The sequence below is a fragment of the Haemaphysalis longicornis genome, unplaced genomic scaffold (genome assembly GCF_048455015.1).
Source record: "Haemaphysalis longicornis isolate Haplotype H1 unplaced genomic scaffold, Haemaphysalis longicornis Haplotype H1 scaffold_5, whole genome shotgun sequence".
NCBI classification, from domain to species: domain Eukaryota; kingdom Metazoa; phylum Arthropoda; class Arachnida; order Ixodida; family Ixodidae; genus Haemaphysalis; species Haemaphysalis longicornis.
Genome location: NW_027526385.1, coordinates 37,537,966 through 37,557,779, shown reverse-complemented (window position 1 = coordinate 37,557,779; position 19,814 = coordinate 37,537,966). Strand labels below are relative to the sequence as shown.

At 44.4% G+C, this 19,814-nt stretch overlaps 1 protein-coding gene across 1 annotated transcript in view; it reads right to left on the bottom strand.

Annotated features, from left to right (window-relative positions):
* Positions 1-19,814, bottom strand: part of LOC144138061 (mannan-binding lectin serine protease 1-like) — an 83,909-nt gene that overhangs the window by 10,844 nt on the left and 53,251 nt on the right. The window contains exons 6-12 of the mRNA XM_077670135.1: positions 18,366-18,533; positions 14,593-14,796; positions 8,713-8,862; positions 6,728-6,890; positions 5,481-5,683; positions 2,875-3,174; positions 679-785 (exon numbers count right to left, since the gene is read on the bottom strand). Coding sequence (XP_077526261.1) covers positions 679-785; positions 2,875-3,174; positions 5,481-5,683; positions 6,728-6,890; positions 8,713-8,862; positions 14,593-14,796; positions 18,366-18,533 — 1,295 coding nt within the window. The remainder of the gene's footprint in view (positions 1-678; positions 786-2,874; positions 3,175-5,480; positions 5,684-6,727; positions 6,891-8,712; positions 8,863-14,592; positions 14,797-18,365; positions 18,534-19,814) is intronic.

Here is a 19,814-nt window from a genome sequence, read left to right as displayed (position 1 = left end):
TGTTTGTCCATTTTTGCAGCCAGTATACGAGCATTTGAGGCCCTCACACTTACAAAAATGCGTGGCTATACCATGTAAACGTGTTTTGCGGAAGTAAAACCGCCACTGCAGCCACCACCTACTGCTGCCTTTCAAATAAAAAAGCAGTGTCTACGTGGCTTCTTAACAGTGTGAGTATTGACTGCACTTTTGGCCAATGCTAAAATATATATAATCGTTGTTTATAGTTGTAACAGAAGTACCTCTGAAAACCAACAAGTCGTCGGTTATGAATCTTTTGAATGGTTCGGAGGCATTATGCCAAATTGCACTGTTGTAATGAAGCTGTGTATTCGTATCTCTGGTCAAATAGGCGCGTAACTGCATAAATTCTGCAAACGTTTGTTGCAGAGCAGGCCTTTATGAACAGCCAACATCAAGAACGGTGCAGCGCGGTAACCGTGTAAGGCTATCAAGAAAGTTTAGATGCATTAGAGGAATAGGCACAGTTGAGCTCACATACAATCCATCGTCCACACGACGGGGAGAGACCTTGCGTGCTATGGAGTTTGCAACAAATGGCAAGCACCGCTTCATACTATCGCACTCACTGCGAAAGCTACAGGACCCCGTCGCACCGAACACAGCTGATGTGACTACTTAAGGGATCGCGGGGTTGCTTGAAAATTCATTTCTTACCTGCCAAGGATAGGCACCTTTGATGGAGTCCATACCGCCAACAATTTTACCGTGCTCAATGTGTGGCTTGGTCAAATTGGGATGGCCTCTGAATGGAATACCGCAAACTGCAAGGAAAAAAATGCGTATGTTTGATGCGCCATCTCCTTTTGCTACCCAAAGAAGGAGGCCTACCACATATTGACAGGCCATTATTAGAGAGTGATGACACATTCTTACAACCTAAAATGCTGATAACTTCTATAAACTTTCCCTTCTTTGCCGTGTTTCAAACATACGATTTGCAAGCGACACCTTCTTTTTATGTTGAATTCGTAAGAGCGATGGTTCGTTCGAAATTTTTCTCATACAATTGCTCAAACTCTTCAACATAAACCGTGCTAACGGGACAGCATTACTCTGCTAAATATACGGTTCGAGATTTCGCATACAGTGTATTTCGAAGTTAACTCAACTATTTTAGCACAATAAATTACAATCTACGAGGTTGGGAGAACAAGAACGTGACATAAGGAATCTGTGGTTCAATGTTTTCAGAATTTGTGTGAAAGGACGGACACAGTGAATTTTTTTCAGATGAATCAGTTATTTTTCTGAATCTGTGCACCTGTCCAGCGGCAAATTTCTGCTGCAACCTAAATTCATCACAACCGACGTTTATATACGTTTAATTCATTACTATCAGACCGTTGTAAGTTAAAGGCATCAAAACAAGCTGGCTCATTTGCCTCCAAACTACGCCCGCCGCACGAATGCCTTGAAATCTCGACCGTCACTAATAATATTTGGTTTCGTCTTCGCGAAGCAGACAGCAATACGTCCAAGAAGATATCATTTTATAGTCTTATAGCTTGCAAGCCGAAAGGTATACTAGACCCTGTTGTACTAACCTTAAGTGACCACAATCAACCCACATAACTATGTCTGGCGCCTGTCCTAAGGCATCGACGCTGACAAAGCCGGACAACCGATTTGTATGGCTTAAAACTAGAATTATCCATTTATGGCGGTTAATTTAAATTGAGAGGTTAAGACCCGACCTACATGGCAACGTAAAACCCTTCCCTGATGGGTGACAGATATTCCAGATATGCTACATCCAAAAGTAAAAGAATCACCGTGGTGCCTAGGATGTCCAAAAGCGCTCAAGACAATCAAGAAATACAGAAATAAAGATTGGAACGAAAAATCTAACAAGTGAGCAATTCCAACTGCAACAGTATTATTGACTTAGAAAATGATATTGCGGGAATATTGTGTGCTTTGACGACAGCAAAATTGGACTTTACTATAGACATACGTCGAAAGAAACTTTTCATTGCACAGAAAACAAATAGCCGCCCCATCTACACCCATCAAACTTAGCTGCAGTACAAGCACCTCGTGTGACGCAGGTGTCGCTGGGAACAGGCGGAAACTTGAAATTATAGGTCTTAGGATCTCAAGGAACTCTTACTCAGTGCATGGCTGTACTTTGGTCCTTTATGGTCGGCTAGTGCGCGATTCTAATTACACTTATAAAAATACTTTCAACCTTTTGGTACACAACACCATCATTGCGCTCTTCTTTCATAAAGTTCAACAGGCAAGTGCCACCCCTTGCCCCAGGCTCCGTATCTGCCGACTTTAACGTTGAGTAGACACATGCGTTGGGGTAAGTTTTATTGAGCTTTTTTTGTCTGACTACAGGAGTTCAGCCATCACAACACTACAGATAGCGCCACCGCAATCTAACCCGTAGTTGACATCGCAAGGGCGCACTGAGAAATCCCAGTAGTTGGATGTCTCACCATATTTCGTATCGCGAAATAGAGCCGTTATAAAATCTGTAGTAGGTGCCTAATTCCTGACATGGCATCGCTTGACGCGCTGAAACAAGGATTAAGGCTCGCAACGCTACGCGAGCCAGGCGGCGTCATATACACACTCAGATACCAAGCCTCTCCGATAAGTTGTAACCACTTATTAGCCGATGAACTGCAGGATCCGAACAACGGCCGAAAGGTATCAAAACTCCGACAATCTTGCATGTTTATCCCCAGGATGCTCACGGCTCATGATTATTTCACGTAGCGTAGCTGACACGAATCACATGGCCAATACTGGGGCTTAACCTATAAAGTTGTTGTAATGCTTGCTCTGAACTAGTCACGACGACACTACACAAAATCACGGAATGCACGTAGCGTAACTCACTTTCCTCGATGTTCACCCTGGGCAGCACTCGTAGTAGGGCAGACTCCTGGACGGTGCAGTTCTTCCGAAGGTCTGTGGCCACGCACGTGTACACAGCCGAGTCTTTGGGCATGGCGTCGCTGATGTACACCAGGCCATTGCCGAGGTCTCGGTACCGGGAGCTTGTCGGGAAAGGAAGGCCGTTCCGTAGCCAACTAATCTTCACGTCGGACGATGGTCGCTGTGGCGCCTGTGCCGTACAGTGCATGATTGCAGTCTCGCCATGGGGAATCTCTTGGTCTTTGGGACTCTTACGGAAATCTGCAAGAGGTCATGATATATAATGAACAATAGCTTGTGTTTCTGCCATCCAATTGTTTGATTCCTGACTGGAAAAATACTTCGGCACAGCTCAAGCCAAGGTACACCATTTAACAGAGCTAACGTTGGTTACTCATGCGCATATGCGCATTCTTTGTTTCTTTGTCATGCACATGCTTGAAACATGAACATGAGCCACCACTTTAGGGCATATCTCTGAGCTTTTCTGCGGGCCGTAGTTGTCGCCTATCTAACCAGGCTCCAGTTTTAACTATTGTTTTCTTGCCAACCATGACATCAGCAATCTGATATACAAACTTTAGGCATTGTAACAGCAACCCCAACATCGCCAGGGCCACTTGAATTGTCTTGGAGAACAGTGACGGCGTAACCTACACCTCAACTGGTTTTTTATCGTATTTTAGGACTGCCTTCTTTCTCTTGCGAGCATATCAGCTTACCGGAGATTGCGATTAATCGTCAAAAGCAGCCTTTTTTGTTGAAGTAAGCGGCCAAATGCCCGTGAATTGGTGGTCTGCACATTTGGTGGGTTTTCAGCGTGCTTTGGTACAAGAAAATACTAACAAAAATTGAAGAGTGTTGGAATGAAAAAAAATCAGGCCAAACGTTGCCGGTGTTCATGCATCGCCCAAAACCTACTGAGGTGTGAGCCATTCCTACAAATGCACCATAAATCGCCTTCTCGCCATCATAAAGCATCGTGAATTCAGTACGCGCAAGAAGCATTTGTGGTAATTCTTTAAAGAAGTGAATTTCGATTTGGTGTATTTCTGTACTACAATACCTTATTTCATAGGCCTTCTTAAAGTTTTGGAGCGTGACGAAGCCTGGTGAGGAATCCAATATTCCCATTACGAGTGACCGGAAAATGTCTCCCCGTACTGCAGACCAGCCAGGTGACATCTGAACACTAGGCAGGGTAAATGCCCATGACAGCTTCGGTATTCATGCTTTAATATGTAGCGGATTTTAACTCATCGGTACTTATTTTAACCTCACCGTATTCACAGCTTTTGTTTGTTTCCAGCGTGAAACCCTGTCCGTTACTTTCTATTTCTATTTCAGTAAACATCAAACCAAACGAACAGTGGTCTTTTCCTTCCCCTTCGTTCGAAACAGCGCATAAAGAAGCCTGAAAATGGTAATACCGAAAAAATGAAATGAATAGGTTTTTTTTTTCTCTCTTGCGAGTACCTGAAAAACACACGCTCGTTCTTGCACGGCGCAGGGCGACCAGCCAATAACAACAAGCAGTACCACGTGCAACAGGCAACAGTACAACAAGTAGTACCGCATTCAAAAGGTACAAGACTCAGGAAGAAAACCACGTCTGACGGAGGAAAAAAACCACGTGAAATCTATGAAGCTTTTCACATCAGTCTGAGTGGCGACATGTGTGTAAGCAAACCGTATGTGTTACTGTATGAGAATTAAATCATGTATCTTTCGTATGAATAACTGGGTCATACTTATCGATGAATGTGATTAATGATTTATTTGACAAGAACCTTTCTTCATTTTGTGTTTTTCTGCGTTTTTTTACTGTGTATTTAAGCAACCTGCAAGCAATAAATTTTGGTTGTTAGTCAGCGCCGTGTGTTTGTCTTCTACTCTGCGTCCCATTAATTCGCACTGTTTTCCACATTTTTAACTAAGAATGCAGAGGATAGAGAATCCGTTAACCATGTTATGGGCCCTTCTTTCTTGTGTTTGTCTATTTAGAGTTCTATACACGAGCTTATTGAGTGTTAAATTCTAATAGGCACTTTTCCTGGTGACGGCCGGTACTCCACGCGTGAACGACTCATAAAATCCCCGAGTGCGCGTGTTTCACCTGGTCTATAGTTAACACATAGCTGTCTGGCCACTGGAGCCACAGCCCCACACGATTTTCAAAAAAATTATCGGGCGAAGACCTACATTTCTGCTCTGCTCAACAGACAAGCCAGATGCAAAACACGCTCAGCTAACGCGTAACAACACAAAACTTCAATTTCGTCGCTTCAATATCAACTCTTCATTCACAAATCTTCAGTAGTCTGGCATGATCCGAGCAGGTTGGGACCCACAACATGAACCCGTCTCTACTGCACCTTTACTGCATTTTTACGACGTGATAGTTTCAATATGTAAATGTAAAAGCTGCAAAATGTAATATGTAATATGTAAAATCTGTGAATTGAGCTTATACGACAAGACTACCGAATATTGCTGCGTAGACTGCAACTGCGTCGACATGAGTTTGGTAGGACCAAAACATGACCACAACCCCTCTGGATACTCACAAACGTTGCACTTGCTCCTGGGCTTCGTGCCGGCCATGACGACCAGCGTGTTGGCCGTGGCTTCCCGGCCCTCTGCGGAGACAACACAGGTGTATGTGCCGGCCAGGTCAGAGTGCATCCGTCGGATCCACAGTGTACTCGCAGACACCAGGTACAGGTGAGGCAGGGGTGTGGTGCCGTTGAGCACCGTCTGATTCTTCAACCTGACCAGATGGCAATGAATTAAGATGAGCCATTTCCTCTCTTCCTATTGACACTACCAAGGGAAGATACTGTTCTTCAAGGCTGTCAATAAGTAGCAAAGTGCTCCTTTAAATATGAAACTTAAAGCTCTTGAGCGAATGCAGAGAAGGCTTTCATTCTGGGGCAAAAAAAAAATGAATAGACGGGTTTAGATACCCCGTGATCATTAAAGGAGTAAGTTAAAAGCAGTCTTTATTACAGGGAAAACAGAAGAGCATCGCTGAGACAATATCTCCATTTTGAACGCAGACTGCCAGCAATAAAAATAAAATGCTGAAGAAACATCCGAGGCAACTTTCATGTTCCGAAAGTTTTTACGTTATTTTCGAAAAAAAAAATTGTGTTCTTGATATTTTATGCAATGTTTCCGGAACTATAAAGGCATTATTCAAAGCTTGAACTATATATACAACCACTGGCAAACACAAGGATGCTACTGATGACATGCTGTATTGCGATACAATGTAGTACAGCATGAAATTTGTTCACAGGCTTCATGTTAGATTACGGTGCACTTATATTCAGTAACAAAGCTGTTCCAAGAGGTGATTATGAAGCCTAATTAATTGGGTTTTCCTGTGTCGAATCATTCTAAAGAGCAACAGCTGCCGCAGTTTACCTTTATTGCGTGCTTATATGCTGCCATATTTTTCTGTCGTGTGTGGACCAGTAGCTGCCCTTGTTTATTAGATATTTCAAGATGCTCACAATTCCCAACCAAGGATTTATATTACCTCGCCATGAGGATAATATATCCCGATGGACGCAATGATCTCTCGATGCAAAGGCTATACAGCTGACTCTGAAACGGGACGCATCACTTTAAAATGAACGCTGGAAATTTTTAGCACCAAATTTTTACAGTGAGACAATATTGCTACCGAGCTCCAATACCGGTCGGTAAAGGTCTGGGACAGTTTACAGCCAAGTATGGTCTAAAACATTATAGGACCTGGTACTCTCAAGTGCAGAGAAGCGCCGGTTCTTCCGTAACTGCCGCTTACCACTTGACGTTTGCTCCGGGTACTTTTGGTTGGCACTTCAGTATCTTCTGGTCATCGCCAGCCACTGTCTGGTCAGGCGATATCTCTTCGATGAGCTCGCGAGCGGGCACCGTGGAGTGCTTACGAGGTACCACGGCCTTAGAGTCTTCCACCTCTGGTTTCGCTGCACAAAATAAGGGCGTTCTATTGAGCAGATTGCTAATTTATTTTTGATTGTAGTGACAAGGCTGTTACCGGCTGGGATACCACGCTAAGTTTGGCCCAGAAAATATAAATGCGTGGTTTCCGTTTCATTTATTTCCGTGTATGTAGAGGTGACATGAAACGAAACGGTAATATAAGAATAACATGGCTCTTTTAGCCGGATGTATGGACTTTAGCTTTGCTTGCAATGAGCCCTAATAAGTGAACTTACTCTCAGCGTTTGGAAAGGCCAGCATTCTGCAGAATATGGATAGCATAAAATCCGACCATTTAAAAATGCCGGCTACAGCCCTTGTATTTAAGTAGGTGATAAAATGGAACAGCTATCAAGTGCAAATAGGTCACTTCGTTGTACCATCATGCAAGGCATATCGCCACAACAATAAAATTCCAAATTATTTACCTGTATTGTTTCTGTGGTAAAACGTCTCCTCCTTCATCTATTCATTTGTGTCAGCTATAGTAACCGTTGAATCCTCGGTTCATCTCCGCAACCGCGCTATGAATTCGACGTTTATACGTTTGTATTCAGAAAACTCAGATGTGCACTTTCATTCATTCAATCTCGGATAAGTATGCCCGTAGAATGGTCCGAATAATTTATCTTATCACAAACCTTAATTTTTTGAACCCGAATGGCTGTATCCTCCCCTTCTAGTCCCCAGGACATCATCATGGCGCTTTATACAGCACTTCCTTGCACAAAAAGATTCCCATCAACTTTTATCGGTTCTTCGACGCTATCGTTTATATTTACCGCTACATTTAATCACTTTAGTGTGCGTAGGTCATGCTCTTCGTTTTCATTCGAAGAAAAAAAGTGTCTCCCATGCGATGTCTGCCAAAATTGTTTGCCCACAAAACAAATAAATATAGCTCAAAATGCTACCGAAGGGCAAATATTTTCTACCGCTTTATTGTAACTACATCCTTCCAAATCCAAATTAACAAGGTTAACTTACCAAAATGGTCTTTGTACACTCGTTTTGCACAATGTAATAACCTTTTTACGAGTATTTTATTCCCGCGTTTTTTTTTCTTGAAATAATAAAGAGTAAAAATAATAAACCTCACGTTTGCGTAAGGTTTTTCTGGTCGTACGTGCTGGCTTTTTAGAAGCTCTCCAGTAAAATATGTAGGGGCATATGAAATTTTTACGGTTAGCTGTAAAACCTAGCGTTCGCTAACAGTTCCTATGCAACTTGGCAGTTTGTGCTTCCTACCAACTTACATACCGGCTTACTGTCATAACTAATGTAACTATTCCATCTACAACGGACGCCTCTTAATCTTAGAAAAACGGGAATGGTCAGCATAGTTCATTTTATTTCAAAATATCTTTCAGTTATTGCTTGTTGGAGTTATATTTCGAAGATAAAAGTTACACATAAATATGACTTTCATCATCCACATGCAGGCACTTGAACTGTATCGTTCTAACAACGCAATCATTGATCTTTACTGAAGGAAGAGCCAGTGTTTAGGAAACCCGTGTTGTTACAACTCTCCACTTTTTTAATCTATTCAGTTTCTCTTTCAGATTGAACAAACGGTGTGAGAATCTGCACGCCAAAAGACACTAGTTCAAAGTGCCAGGTCTAGCATCAAACCTGTGACCCACTTTTGTAGCATAACGTGTGGCCTACCAATTTTCGCAGTGAACATGCGGTGAACTGACGGTATGCTCGTATCCCAGCCAATTCAACCTGTATAAACTGCCGTGATTCGAGCGCATATTTATCTAAATAATATTTACAGCCCCCATTTGGGCCGTAACTTACCCTTCGTGGCGATCAGATAGAAATTTGCCTTGAAGCCTCGAAACTCGGAGAAGTTGTCGGCGTAAAACTTCAATCGCATCCTGTTCTCCGAGGTGACCAATTCCTTCATCTCGCCCCTGTCTCCGCACAGTCTGCCGAGGGATGTCCATCCTAGTCACAGCGGGGAAAGAAACGAGAGAGGAAATTTTTATACATGATTCATGCATGGATGGCAGGGAATGATGTTGACAACGCCGGTCACCGGCCTCCTTGTACCATGTAATTATGAATTATAAAAAAAAGGTTGCAGCACAGAAAGTCAGCAGCCTGCAACAACAGATAATCCTCATAGGTGTAAGAAATTTCTAACATATCTGCGTCTACTCCCTAATCCCATGCTCCCTCATAGGCCGTTCTGCTGGTCAACAATCTGATCATCACGCTGAATATGCAAAAACGATTGTCTTGAGCATCCAGCAAGGAAAAACTCCGGGCCATCTTCACTATCGTGAAACCTGGGGAGTGGCGGAGAATGCAGTGTATAAGTGTATTCTTGGCACCTTGGCGTTTTTACCCACGGAGATGAAGCCGTTGGGGGGTAGAGGAATACAGCTTAGCTGTAAAAGCCTCCTGTCTTTGAAGAACGAAGCGTTCTAGCGCGAGGGGTTGGAAAGTGAGTGTCCCGGTGTTTTAGTACCGTGACTACGTCAGGTGAGATACGACGACGACGACGACGACAGGAGATGCCGACAGCCCGAGCCCCTAAAGGACTTCGCCCCTAAAATCAAGGCCCTCCATGAAACCTCAGTTGCATCGATCATAACGTATACTGGGAGGAGGGGCTGGGCTTATGGCGGCTGGGCACGTGAGCATGCTTGGAATCGTTCAGAACAAAATTAATGGTTCGTGTTTCTTCCGCGTCATGAATGTGTGGCACAAGATTACGTGGTAAATGAGCGCATAGACTGCGATGCGCAATCACAGGACTGCCAAAATGTATCGACATGTTCTGCGAAGCGGCGACCCCACTGGGGCCACAATAGGGGACAATTTGCAGCAGCAGTTTAGAGGACTGCAGTCCTTACATATTTCTTCACGAGGCTTCCTCGTGAGACAACGGCAATTTTTAACAGTGAAGCTCTTCTTGATCGAGGCATTCCTGGGAATAAATGTGGCAACGCTATCGCAGCAATGTGTAGAAGACATGGCCTTGCGAAGAGGAAAGCAAGCGCCAAGCACACGTGCAGCAAGTTGAAACGAATGCATTAACGAGACTGTTATATACGCAAAGCTTTTCTAAACTACAACATCTGCTGGCAATGTTCATATTTGTTGAAATTGTCGGGCAAAAAGAAAGAATTAAGCACATTTGAGGCAAGAGATCAGTACATAAGTGTATTTGCATTATTCTTAATTCAGAATACATGGCTGTTTGATTCCTGCTTTAGCAATTGCTCTCGCAATTAAAAATACGCCGTGACAAAACAAAAAGTGCTTACAGCGCCCACTCGTGGCACTAATCTAACTTCGAAAGTAACAAAAGGTTCTAGTAGATGGCATGAGCAGTGGAACACGGCAAAAATGAATTGGTGTGAGCGGGAACCGATCTGCTTGCTTTGAGAAGTGCTATGAGGCTTAGCCTTGCGATTGTCGAACGCCAGGCAGCTTCGCTGTTCACACCAGCGTTCACGAGGTTAAGCCATTGCAGCTGGGCTATTTTTTTTTCATTCAAGTGCATGCTTCTTCCTTTAGTACGGCAAACAATGTCGGTTAATAAGAGGATAGTGTGAAATTACAACCTATGCACCGAAAGTGTTAAAGGAGCCATGAAGACAAAATACAAGTTGGGTTTATTAGAAAGACTGCTTAGTCCCGATAACAATGATACCAATATCATCGCAATCTTCGAACAAATAACAGAGATATTAAACAAAACGTGTGAAGCACTCGCGACCCCCTAGCCAATTTCCCGCAACTTTCCTATGACGTCATGGAACCTTGTTTGTGCGATTGGCGGCCACCTAACTGACCTGTCGCGATGACACATGACTGGACGTCTGTAATGGGGCCTCTAGTTCCATTTGACCGCATCACTTGAATGCTAACGTGCAGTTAACGCACTGAAAATTGTTTTATTGTTGGCCCGTATCACTGTGGCGCAAAATTTGAAAGTGTTTTTAATAATTCTCGCTTTTTTTGTTAAAAAACATCCTTTGTGGCTGTAATGGAGCTGAGTGAGATACTGAATCCTAGTTCTTTCAAATTAAACAAAGTTGTATTTTCACTTCATGGCTCCTTCAAGTGCAGTCAAGCAATGCAAACAGAAGCGTCAGTGTCACGGAACAACGCATTAGAGTAAGTGTGAATGCAGAGCTACTAGCCCAGAACTCGAATGAGAGAAGTTTCTTGGAAAAATTCTAGATGAGAGACAAATGGGTTCCCCCGAAAATCATAATTACAAAGTCCACGTGGCTCTAGAGTGGCGCAGTTGCCCTTGCCCTTCGCTCTTATTTGCTTTTTTCGGAACAGCACATGGAGATAAGTTGTTCTTGCACTTCCTTGGGCAAAGTACTTCGCATCATTCGTCGCCACTATATACCCGCTTCGCGTGGTTTCCCCGCGCAGTTCACATTTCCTCGACGGCTGTACGCTCCACGTTCCGTTTTAGTTTGTTCTTTTATTTCTTCTTTTGCGTTTGTGTGGGTGTATCTGGCTCCGTCAAGGAAATGCTTTCACCTTTATCCCACGCTTGGTCGCTTCTTTGAAGGAACACGCTTTTGTTTATTGCGAACGCACTGAGGCGCAAAGGTTCTCCCACGTTTCTAGGACTTCGCTGCCAACGACACCACAACGCAATAGATTTTAAAAATGCGCTAAACGCTTCAGAATGCTCAAGATTTTCTGTTTTGATATTTTTTTATATATTCTTGAAACGTTGTCGCGCAAAATCACGCATTTTCGATTTGTACAGGGTGACGCATTTTTTGTGATTTTTTGACGCGAAGCTTCTATTGACCCCCTTGTGAAAAAATGTTAGAACAGCCAGGAGACACTATCCTTAAGTTTCAAAAAGACTGGATTTGCTCAAAAGCGTAAAACAATTTATTAGATCCTTCGCAACATATGCGGGTGGCAGCGTCGGTATCAAGCTGGCTCGTAAGAGACAAAAGAATCTATTTATCAGGCGCGCCGTAAACTCCGGAAGGGAGCCACGATTAACATTGCACACACTTGGGTCATGGCGAATAAACCATGACGTCTTCATATTTTTTTTTCTGGTGGCCCACGGCTGTTCACGCGCTAGTGTTTTTGTGTTGAGATAAGCAAACGCGTGACCATTTTTTCAAACAGTGGTCGACCATTTCCGTCTTTGCAGGTGAAGCAATGCTAATCTGGGCCCCCCACCGAGTGTTTACGGCGCGCTTGATAAATAGGACGTTTGTATTTCTTAGGGGCCAGTTTTTTACTGGCGATGCCACCTGCATAGGTGGCGGAACCTCTTATGAATTGTTTTACGGTGTTGTCTATAGACAATGTTTTTCAAACCCTAGAAGGAATCACTTGTGCCGTGGAAGCTCGTGAGGGTGCTCAAAAAAAAAAAAATTCCCGCGCCTTCCCGCGAGGGGAACACGAGTAAATGCCGAGCATTGGGGGTCGTTAACGCCGCGTAAAGTCGCGTTAGGGTGGGTAGTTGGGTCGTAGTTGCGTTGGTGTTGGTTTGGGGTAGAGAGAGGAGAGTAAAGTCGCGTTAGGGTGGAGCGAGCGTCAACCAAGGAAGGAAGGAGCAACGCAGTGACTGAGACACGAGCGACCGCTAGCCGCTTTATTTTTGCAGCGCCCGCAGTAGAGGGAGAGCAGTACGGGGGGGAGAGCGCGCGTGCGCAAGCAGCGCGCGCCCTTTCACGCCCCACCGCGCTGCTATCACGCACCTGTTACGCCGAGACCGCGACGGAGCGAATGGGCTGACTACGACGCATGCGCGCACCAGCTGCTGTTGAGAGAGAGGAGGGAAGGAGGAGAGGCGCACCTGCTGCGGACGCGGAGCTGTTGACGCCGTCCGACGCAGGAAGAGGCGAGGCTAAAAAATGCTCTGCATTTAAAACGCCTCCCGTGGTCGAATCGAACTAGCGTCCCTCGCGTTATGAAGCCGACGTTTATGCGATTGCGACATTCGGACACGTCAACTATATGCAAAGCGTTTGAGATGATTCTTGCGCTGCGTCGGTGCCACGGACGCTCCAGTTGATAGGCTGCACCGCACGCCGGGAGACGAGCGGCAAATTTGAAATGGGCGCGCTGCGGACTTTTGTCTCTATTTACAGCAGCGCCATTGGCACGGACACTGCAGTTCATAGGCCGCAGTGTACGCCGGGAGATGAAAGGCTAATTTGGAATGGGCTAATTTTAGAAGGCAAGTGTTGCAGAGGGCGGCAGAAAGTTAGATGGACGGATGAGATCAAAAAGTTTGCGGGGATAAATTGGTCGCAGTTAGCACAGGACCGGGGTAATTGGAGAATGATGGGAAAGGCCTTTGCGCGGCAGTGGGCGTAGATAGGCTGGTGATGATGAAGATGATGGTGATGATGATGATGAATTTGAATGGATTATGAGGGCAGATTGTTTGCCTGCTGTGTGTGTGGTATGGTTTTCTCTTAGATCGGGTCACGCTGAGCCAGTGGGTTGGGTGGGGTTTGGTTAGGGTTCGGCCGGGGTTGTTTGGGGATGGGTTTGGATTTGGTTAAGTGTTGGGTTGAGTTTTTTAGTTTTGGTTTGGTTTTTACACACTGGCGACAAGCTTCACGCGTTCTCTTTATGGGAGGGGTTGGTTAGTTTTCTGCGGTACAGCAGTGGAATGCAAGGTAATCTCTCTGCGTAGAAACATTGTTAAGCGTAATGTTGTTTTGGTAGCCCACAGTGCACTACGAAAGTAATGACAATCATCAAATCGTGCGACCATTTAACTGCGTGACTTTGAGCGCTGCCACTGAAGTATAAAAACTGCAAGCAAATATCTACGGTAAGATGATTGTATCCTACAGTAAACACTTTATAGATAAAATCGGTGTGCAAAACGTATGTTTTTCTTGCCATGTTTTGAAGACCCCGAAGATTGATAACCCAAAAGAATGAATGATTTTTTTTTTATTTCCTAACACTACACAGTGTCATAGCTGTTAAATTCCAAAGTGTGACTTTACAAAAAAGTGTTATTCATCAACGTGCAGTTCATAGCTACCCAAAAAGCAGTGCGCGTTTCTGAAATCAGCGCAAGTAAGGACAATTTTAACCAAATCGTCTCGTGTAATTGGCGCCAGTCGCAGGCGTCAACGCTACACACTCAGCCGGCCTGTAGTAGCCTAGCTGCCCGCCATATGCGAGGAACTCAATAGAGGGGCTTAAAAACAATTTTGTGCGGTAACATTGTGACGAAGAGAAGTCGAAGAGGACGAACTTGTGTGCGTGGTGCGTGGCTTTGCTTGGTGCTGTGATAGATGTTATCATGTAAATACATCGCTTCGCATTCAGCCATTGTTCTTGTCATTCGTCCTGCCGCCACGCAACAATATGTTCAAACAAACTGCTTGAACCCTTTGAAACACCTTAGCGATACTTTCAGCTGTTGATGATCTTAAGCGTACCGTACAAACTTCTTTGCGGTACCTTCCTATGAACATTCTATGAACATTTTTCAGTAGCCTATTCAAGTTGTACTTGCAAATAATTTACTAAATCATGCTCCAGGACGTAAATAATTTATCCCAGTCTCCAGGTTACCTGTGTTAGTTAAAATAATGCTTGCGAAATAGCGCAGGGGGCTACGCCCCTTCATGTCTATTCGCATCTACATCAAAGAACCCCGCCTGTGTGTCGTGGTAGCTAATTGAAGCAGCTGTCCCTTACCTTCTTTGTGTCCGTCCCAAATTTCGACGAAGTCGAAGGTGCAGTTGGCGTCTGGCTCCAGGGAGAAGTCAACGAACTTCAGCCCCACTTTGTTCTCGCGGGGCGCCTCGAGGTCGAGCAAGCAGTGGGCCGAGGCCGGGTATCTGTTCGGGTAGTTGGGCGTGGCCACAGTGCCGTTCTCCGCGTCTGATGCTACGACGCAGCCTACAGAGCACGAGACATGTCAGTCACTGCTCCAGCTACGGCTATGTCAATCAAAGCACTCGCTCACACTTAGACACTTTGGTAGACGAGGCGCAACGCAACAAAAACTTTAATCTCCAAGAGGAGAATTTGTGCGATATCCAAGTAATAAAAAAAGCGTTCACTTCCAAGTTGGACATTCGCCAGGCTGTGCTGTTTCACGTCATTTGAATTTTTTTTAATTTGCTATAACCTGTGACGCGAAGAAACTTTTTGTGCGATGTTCCGTATCACCATTTAAAACCGACCTCCGATTGGGCCCTGTAAGTGACAAAATGATGAGAGACTTTGTCCCACCTGTTTCCTCTACCCGTATTCATGGGGTGGGTCCGATTCCTGCTGCGGCGGCCGCTTTTCTGATGGAGGCGAAAAGCAAAAACGCCCGTTTGTTCGAGATTTCGGCGCACGTTAAAGATCCCCAGGAGGTCAAAATTAATCCGAAGCCATTCACTACGGCGCGCCTCATCGCCTGCGTTTCGTCGGCTCGTTAAAACCCTCCAATCAATCAATCAATCAATCAAGTCATGGGTAACAAACATGCCTGTGGATCTTTTAAGAAGACATTCTTGCTAATTGTGAATTGCCCTTCGTCCAGATACGTGTGTGACGCCCGAAACCAACAATAACCACAGAGTTCGCGCTGCTATGTAGAATCCCCTTTTTTTCTTCTGTGAAATGAACTGGGTCACTGGAAACGACTTGCTATAGACGCTCTGGTTAGGCTGCAATGCATGCTCGTTTTCACGTCTGACCCCGGCGTTGGAATTACAGAGCTTCTAGTCGTAACTGAACGAGGACTTTATTGCGATGCGCTACTAGGCCATGCCACAATTCTGACAAGTATGCAGCTGTTAATATGATGCAATTTAGTAATTGTGAGAACAATGCTCCAGTGAATAACTGCAAGCTGGATGGACGAATGTACGAAGTTGTACGGGTCGGTAAGCATCCGCGAAGAAAACGGGACAAGTAGCGGTACAAAAGACAAAAGTAAACGGTCAACGACGGGCGCTGCCTAACGAGTAAATTTTATTGCGAAAGAAACAGGAAGTATATAAGGGGCGTGCAAGAGCACAAACTCATAGTAATAACCAGAAATAAAAACAAACAACATGGTACGCATATGATTTTGAAGCAGTAGCATCACCCACGACAGTATTGCTTCGCAATCATAATCCTACCGTATTGTTTCTTTTTTCTTTCTCGTTATTGCTAAGTGCTTGTTCTCTTGTACTTCCCTTATATACTTCCTGACTCTTTTGCAATAAAATTTACTCGCTAGTCAGCCCCCGTCGTTGGCCATTTACTCTTTTCCCGTTATTTACGGTGTTTTCATAGTGGATAACTGCAAAGTGTGCCGTTAGTCGGTGGTCCACTCGTTACATTTGCCGCAATATGACGTCCGCAAGGTATGCAGACTGACTGAAAGCGAAAACGTACCCCTAATGTGTTTCGCAGTCATTGGAAAAGACACGCTTAAAAACAATTCCTCTATAATCTCAATGAAATGCTTTGCTCGGCGAGTCGATACATAATTCAGGTAAAACACAAGCGCGGTACGATGAGGGACAGAAAGAAACAGGTGGGATACTGCTCTTGCGGTCTGTTTCTTTTTTGTTCCTGTATTACTTGGGTCTTGGTTCGTTCCAGTGTAAACTGCCTTGGGGGGTGTGTTTGCTTTTACTAGACACCTGCGAAGTCCTACCGAACAAATGCATTGCAGAGAGCTGTTGTTCACACCTGTCCGCCGACTATGGTTCCGCTGAACTTCAAGCTGTGGCAAAACTACCGCCAATACTGGGAAACCGACATTTCATTCTTTTTTATAAGTTCTAGTAGCTTATCACGCAATCAATGACTATAATGTATTACATTATGAGCGACTGTACAGGATCTGGTGGCCAATGCACGATGAAGGCAATTTGGTTGCATAACTTTGATTCCGCAGCTTGATTGCATATATTTAATTGCGTAACGGAGTGCAACCAGAAAGATTGAACTACTTTTGTGTTCTTTAAGACTGTAAAAAAAGAAAAAAATTTTGGTGAGATGTGACTAACCTCAGCAGTAAGGATGTCAAATTATCCACGTTCTGCGCGTAAAAGGTGAGTTTTCTTTGTCTGGTAGTCCGTAAGAAGTTTTTTTTTAAAGAACCAACTTGTATTTTGTCATCATTGTCTCTTACAAAAAGAAACACAGGTGTTTTATATATCGCGCATTCCTGTTAATTTTCTGCTGTTACTATTAAGCACGAGCGTTTACTTTAAGTGTGTCTTACGAAAGGCCGGTCAGAGCTATCGTTAGTTCCTTTTGAAATATCCACCCAAAGGTTATTGTAAATAGTGCGAAATTTGCGCCGGCACACTGCCCGTCTGAGCTCACACCCCTGCATAGGTACGCACGTGCCTTCCTGTGTTTGCCGCGCTAGTGGTGCTACAAAGGAAAGCGATGTACACCTGTTACGACCTGATTGCGTGACGAAAGCCACGACACGGGCAAAGCGTGTTTTTTCACGCAACTGGAAACGCGCGAGAAAGTTGCGCAAGCGCCTCGTAATGCGGCTGTTTCACCAAGCCCTCCACTCTAGCCAGACTTAGCGACTCGTGGCAACTGTCTTTTTCTTCTCATAGTCCATTAGGTAGAGACGTACGTGCCATTATTTCACTGTTGCCCGGAGGTCGCTTCTGGTATCTCCCGTCGCTTTTTGTACATTTCCTGTCCCAGACTCCAAGAATTGCCTTTTTTATTGTTTTTTTCTTCTTTAATAAGTAAGGCGATAGAATTATGCAAAACTTGACGCTGCTTTGTATTGTAATAATGGGACATCATGTACCGAAGCTGCTCCTGGATATCAGGCGTACTGTAGGGGAGGGCTACAGCCTAATTTGAACACCCAAGGGATGAGCGTGTGTGTCTTTTTGTGCCTTCATCAGAGAAACGGCATTTTTCTCAGTAGCGGAATACCATATACCCTTGAACACAGTGGCACAATAACGTATTACGTAATGGATGTCTAGATGGCGAGGTTGTGGTTCCGTCCGCTCGGAATAATCGCGAACTCAATAAAATATTGGAAGTATGTTCTTATGCAAAGTTTTAATACGGGTGATGAGTCTGGCGTCGAGTCTAGCCGAACTAATCTATCAGATTTACGGGAAATCCCAAAGGTGGGGGAAGTTTCTGCGAAGAAAAGTTTGACATCCACCTCAAATGCAGCCGTAGGGCTACAAAGGAAACGCTGTACAGCTTTTCAGAAACTTCGCAGTTGAAGAAAAGTTCTTGCTGCTCCAGGGTTCGAACACGAGACCACCGCCTATGCAGTACAGTCGCTCTACCATGTCAAATTCTTTTTGCCCTGGACCAACTAAGCAGATTGACATAATCCACTCTACATATCGGCCTCCCGCTGTAATAAGAGTTCTACTGTACTACTATAATGCAACCTGTTCCCACCATAAAATGCATTCTGCGTAATGGCGTTTACAAGTCAAAGCAACCACAAAACAAGGTGACGTCTGACGAACTCTCACCTCCATCGTGACTGACTTTGATGCCTCCGCTGTTGGCTTCGTATTGAAGCAGGAAGCCCCGGTTGCTCAGCAGGTCGTCGGCCTTGAAGTGGACTAGAACGCTGTTGCTGGTTGATCGCAGAATCCGCTTCTGCGAGTCCCCGCAGAACTTCCCGAACGAAGGGGAATCTGAAAAAAAAAATATTTGCATGACACTTATGTGATTTCAGTGATTTTCCTTTTGGAAAGAGTTGATTCCTGTCTTCATTACATATTGTCACCCGTGGAGGACTGATTTTCGTAGAGTAGCTATACGACGAGAAACCTCTCAGCTTTTAAAGGATTTCTTAGGAGCCGGAATGCAGACATTTGCAAAAACTCTTTGAACAGTTTATATTACCACTTGCAGCATGCACAGTTCTCAACCAACAGTAAGAACGAGGTCATCGCCATACCAAAGAATGTAATGCAGGCTCACCCTTGAAACTTTCTTTTACTTTGCATTTCTTTCTTCTCTGTAACGACCGTAACTGGGGAGCCTGTTAGAGCATCTACGCTGTTTTACGGGCGCTTGAGTAGCGGAGGCAACAGATTCGTAAAAAATCTAGAAAAAATTCTCGCCGCCACGAAGTTGTTGCATGTTTATGCATGATGAGAGTATTTCAAACTGTCGCGTACACTGAGCCAGCTTATGAGGTAGTGTCACGAAGTCTAACCGCCTAGATTCAATTTTCGGCTCTACACATGTTTACTGAAAGCTGTGTACTTTGAATTTCATTACTTATTTGCAAGACAAGAAAGCAATCAAGATTAGTAAGGAGGTACGACCGAAAGGTTCAATAATTATGCCGCATCCAACATAACAAAAAGTACATATCATTTTTCTAATCGTCTGTCGTCAGTCTGTCTTTCCAATTAAATATGCGCAATCAATTTAACACCTATGCACAGAAACAAATTTACCATCCCTTCTTTAAAAAAGTTGAGAGAAGCGCGGAAGCTTTCTCAAATCAAAACTGCGTCAAAAGTTCGCAAAAAACCTTTGCTAAAAGTGCTTTCAACGTTCGCTGAAACAGCGTCCAACTGATCATCAAACCTTCAAAGGCCGAAATCAAACCGAACAACGAAGCCATGTGACTGTTTTTTTCGCACTGAGTAAAGGCATCTACGAACGATTCAAATGTATCCCGATACGTTGTTTTTGAGATAATGGTATACTATTGTACTCCTTCTTCATGAGCGATGCGTGTATTGTCTTATCTAAGACCATTTCTTTTTCGCCACTTTCAAGCCACCCTTTTCAGCCAGCGGGTGCTTTCTTTCACGCACGCGACGTCTGTCCAGAGACCTTATCAGAGCTTTTTGGTCGGCCAACCGGTCTATGGGGAAATGCACTAGTTTTTTGACAGCACGCCATCGGCCCAACTAAGAAAGCTTTTGCTATAAAAAGTGCTGCTGTGAAAGCCATAG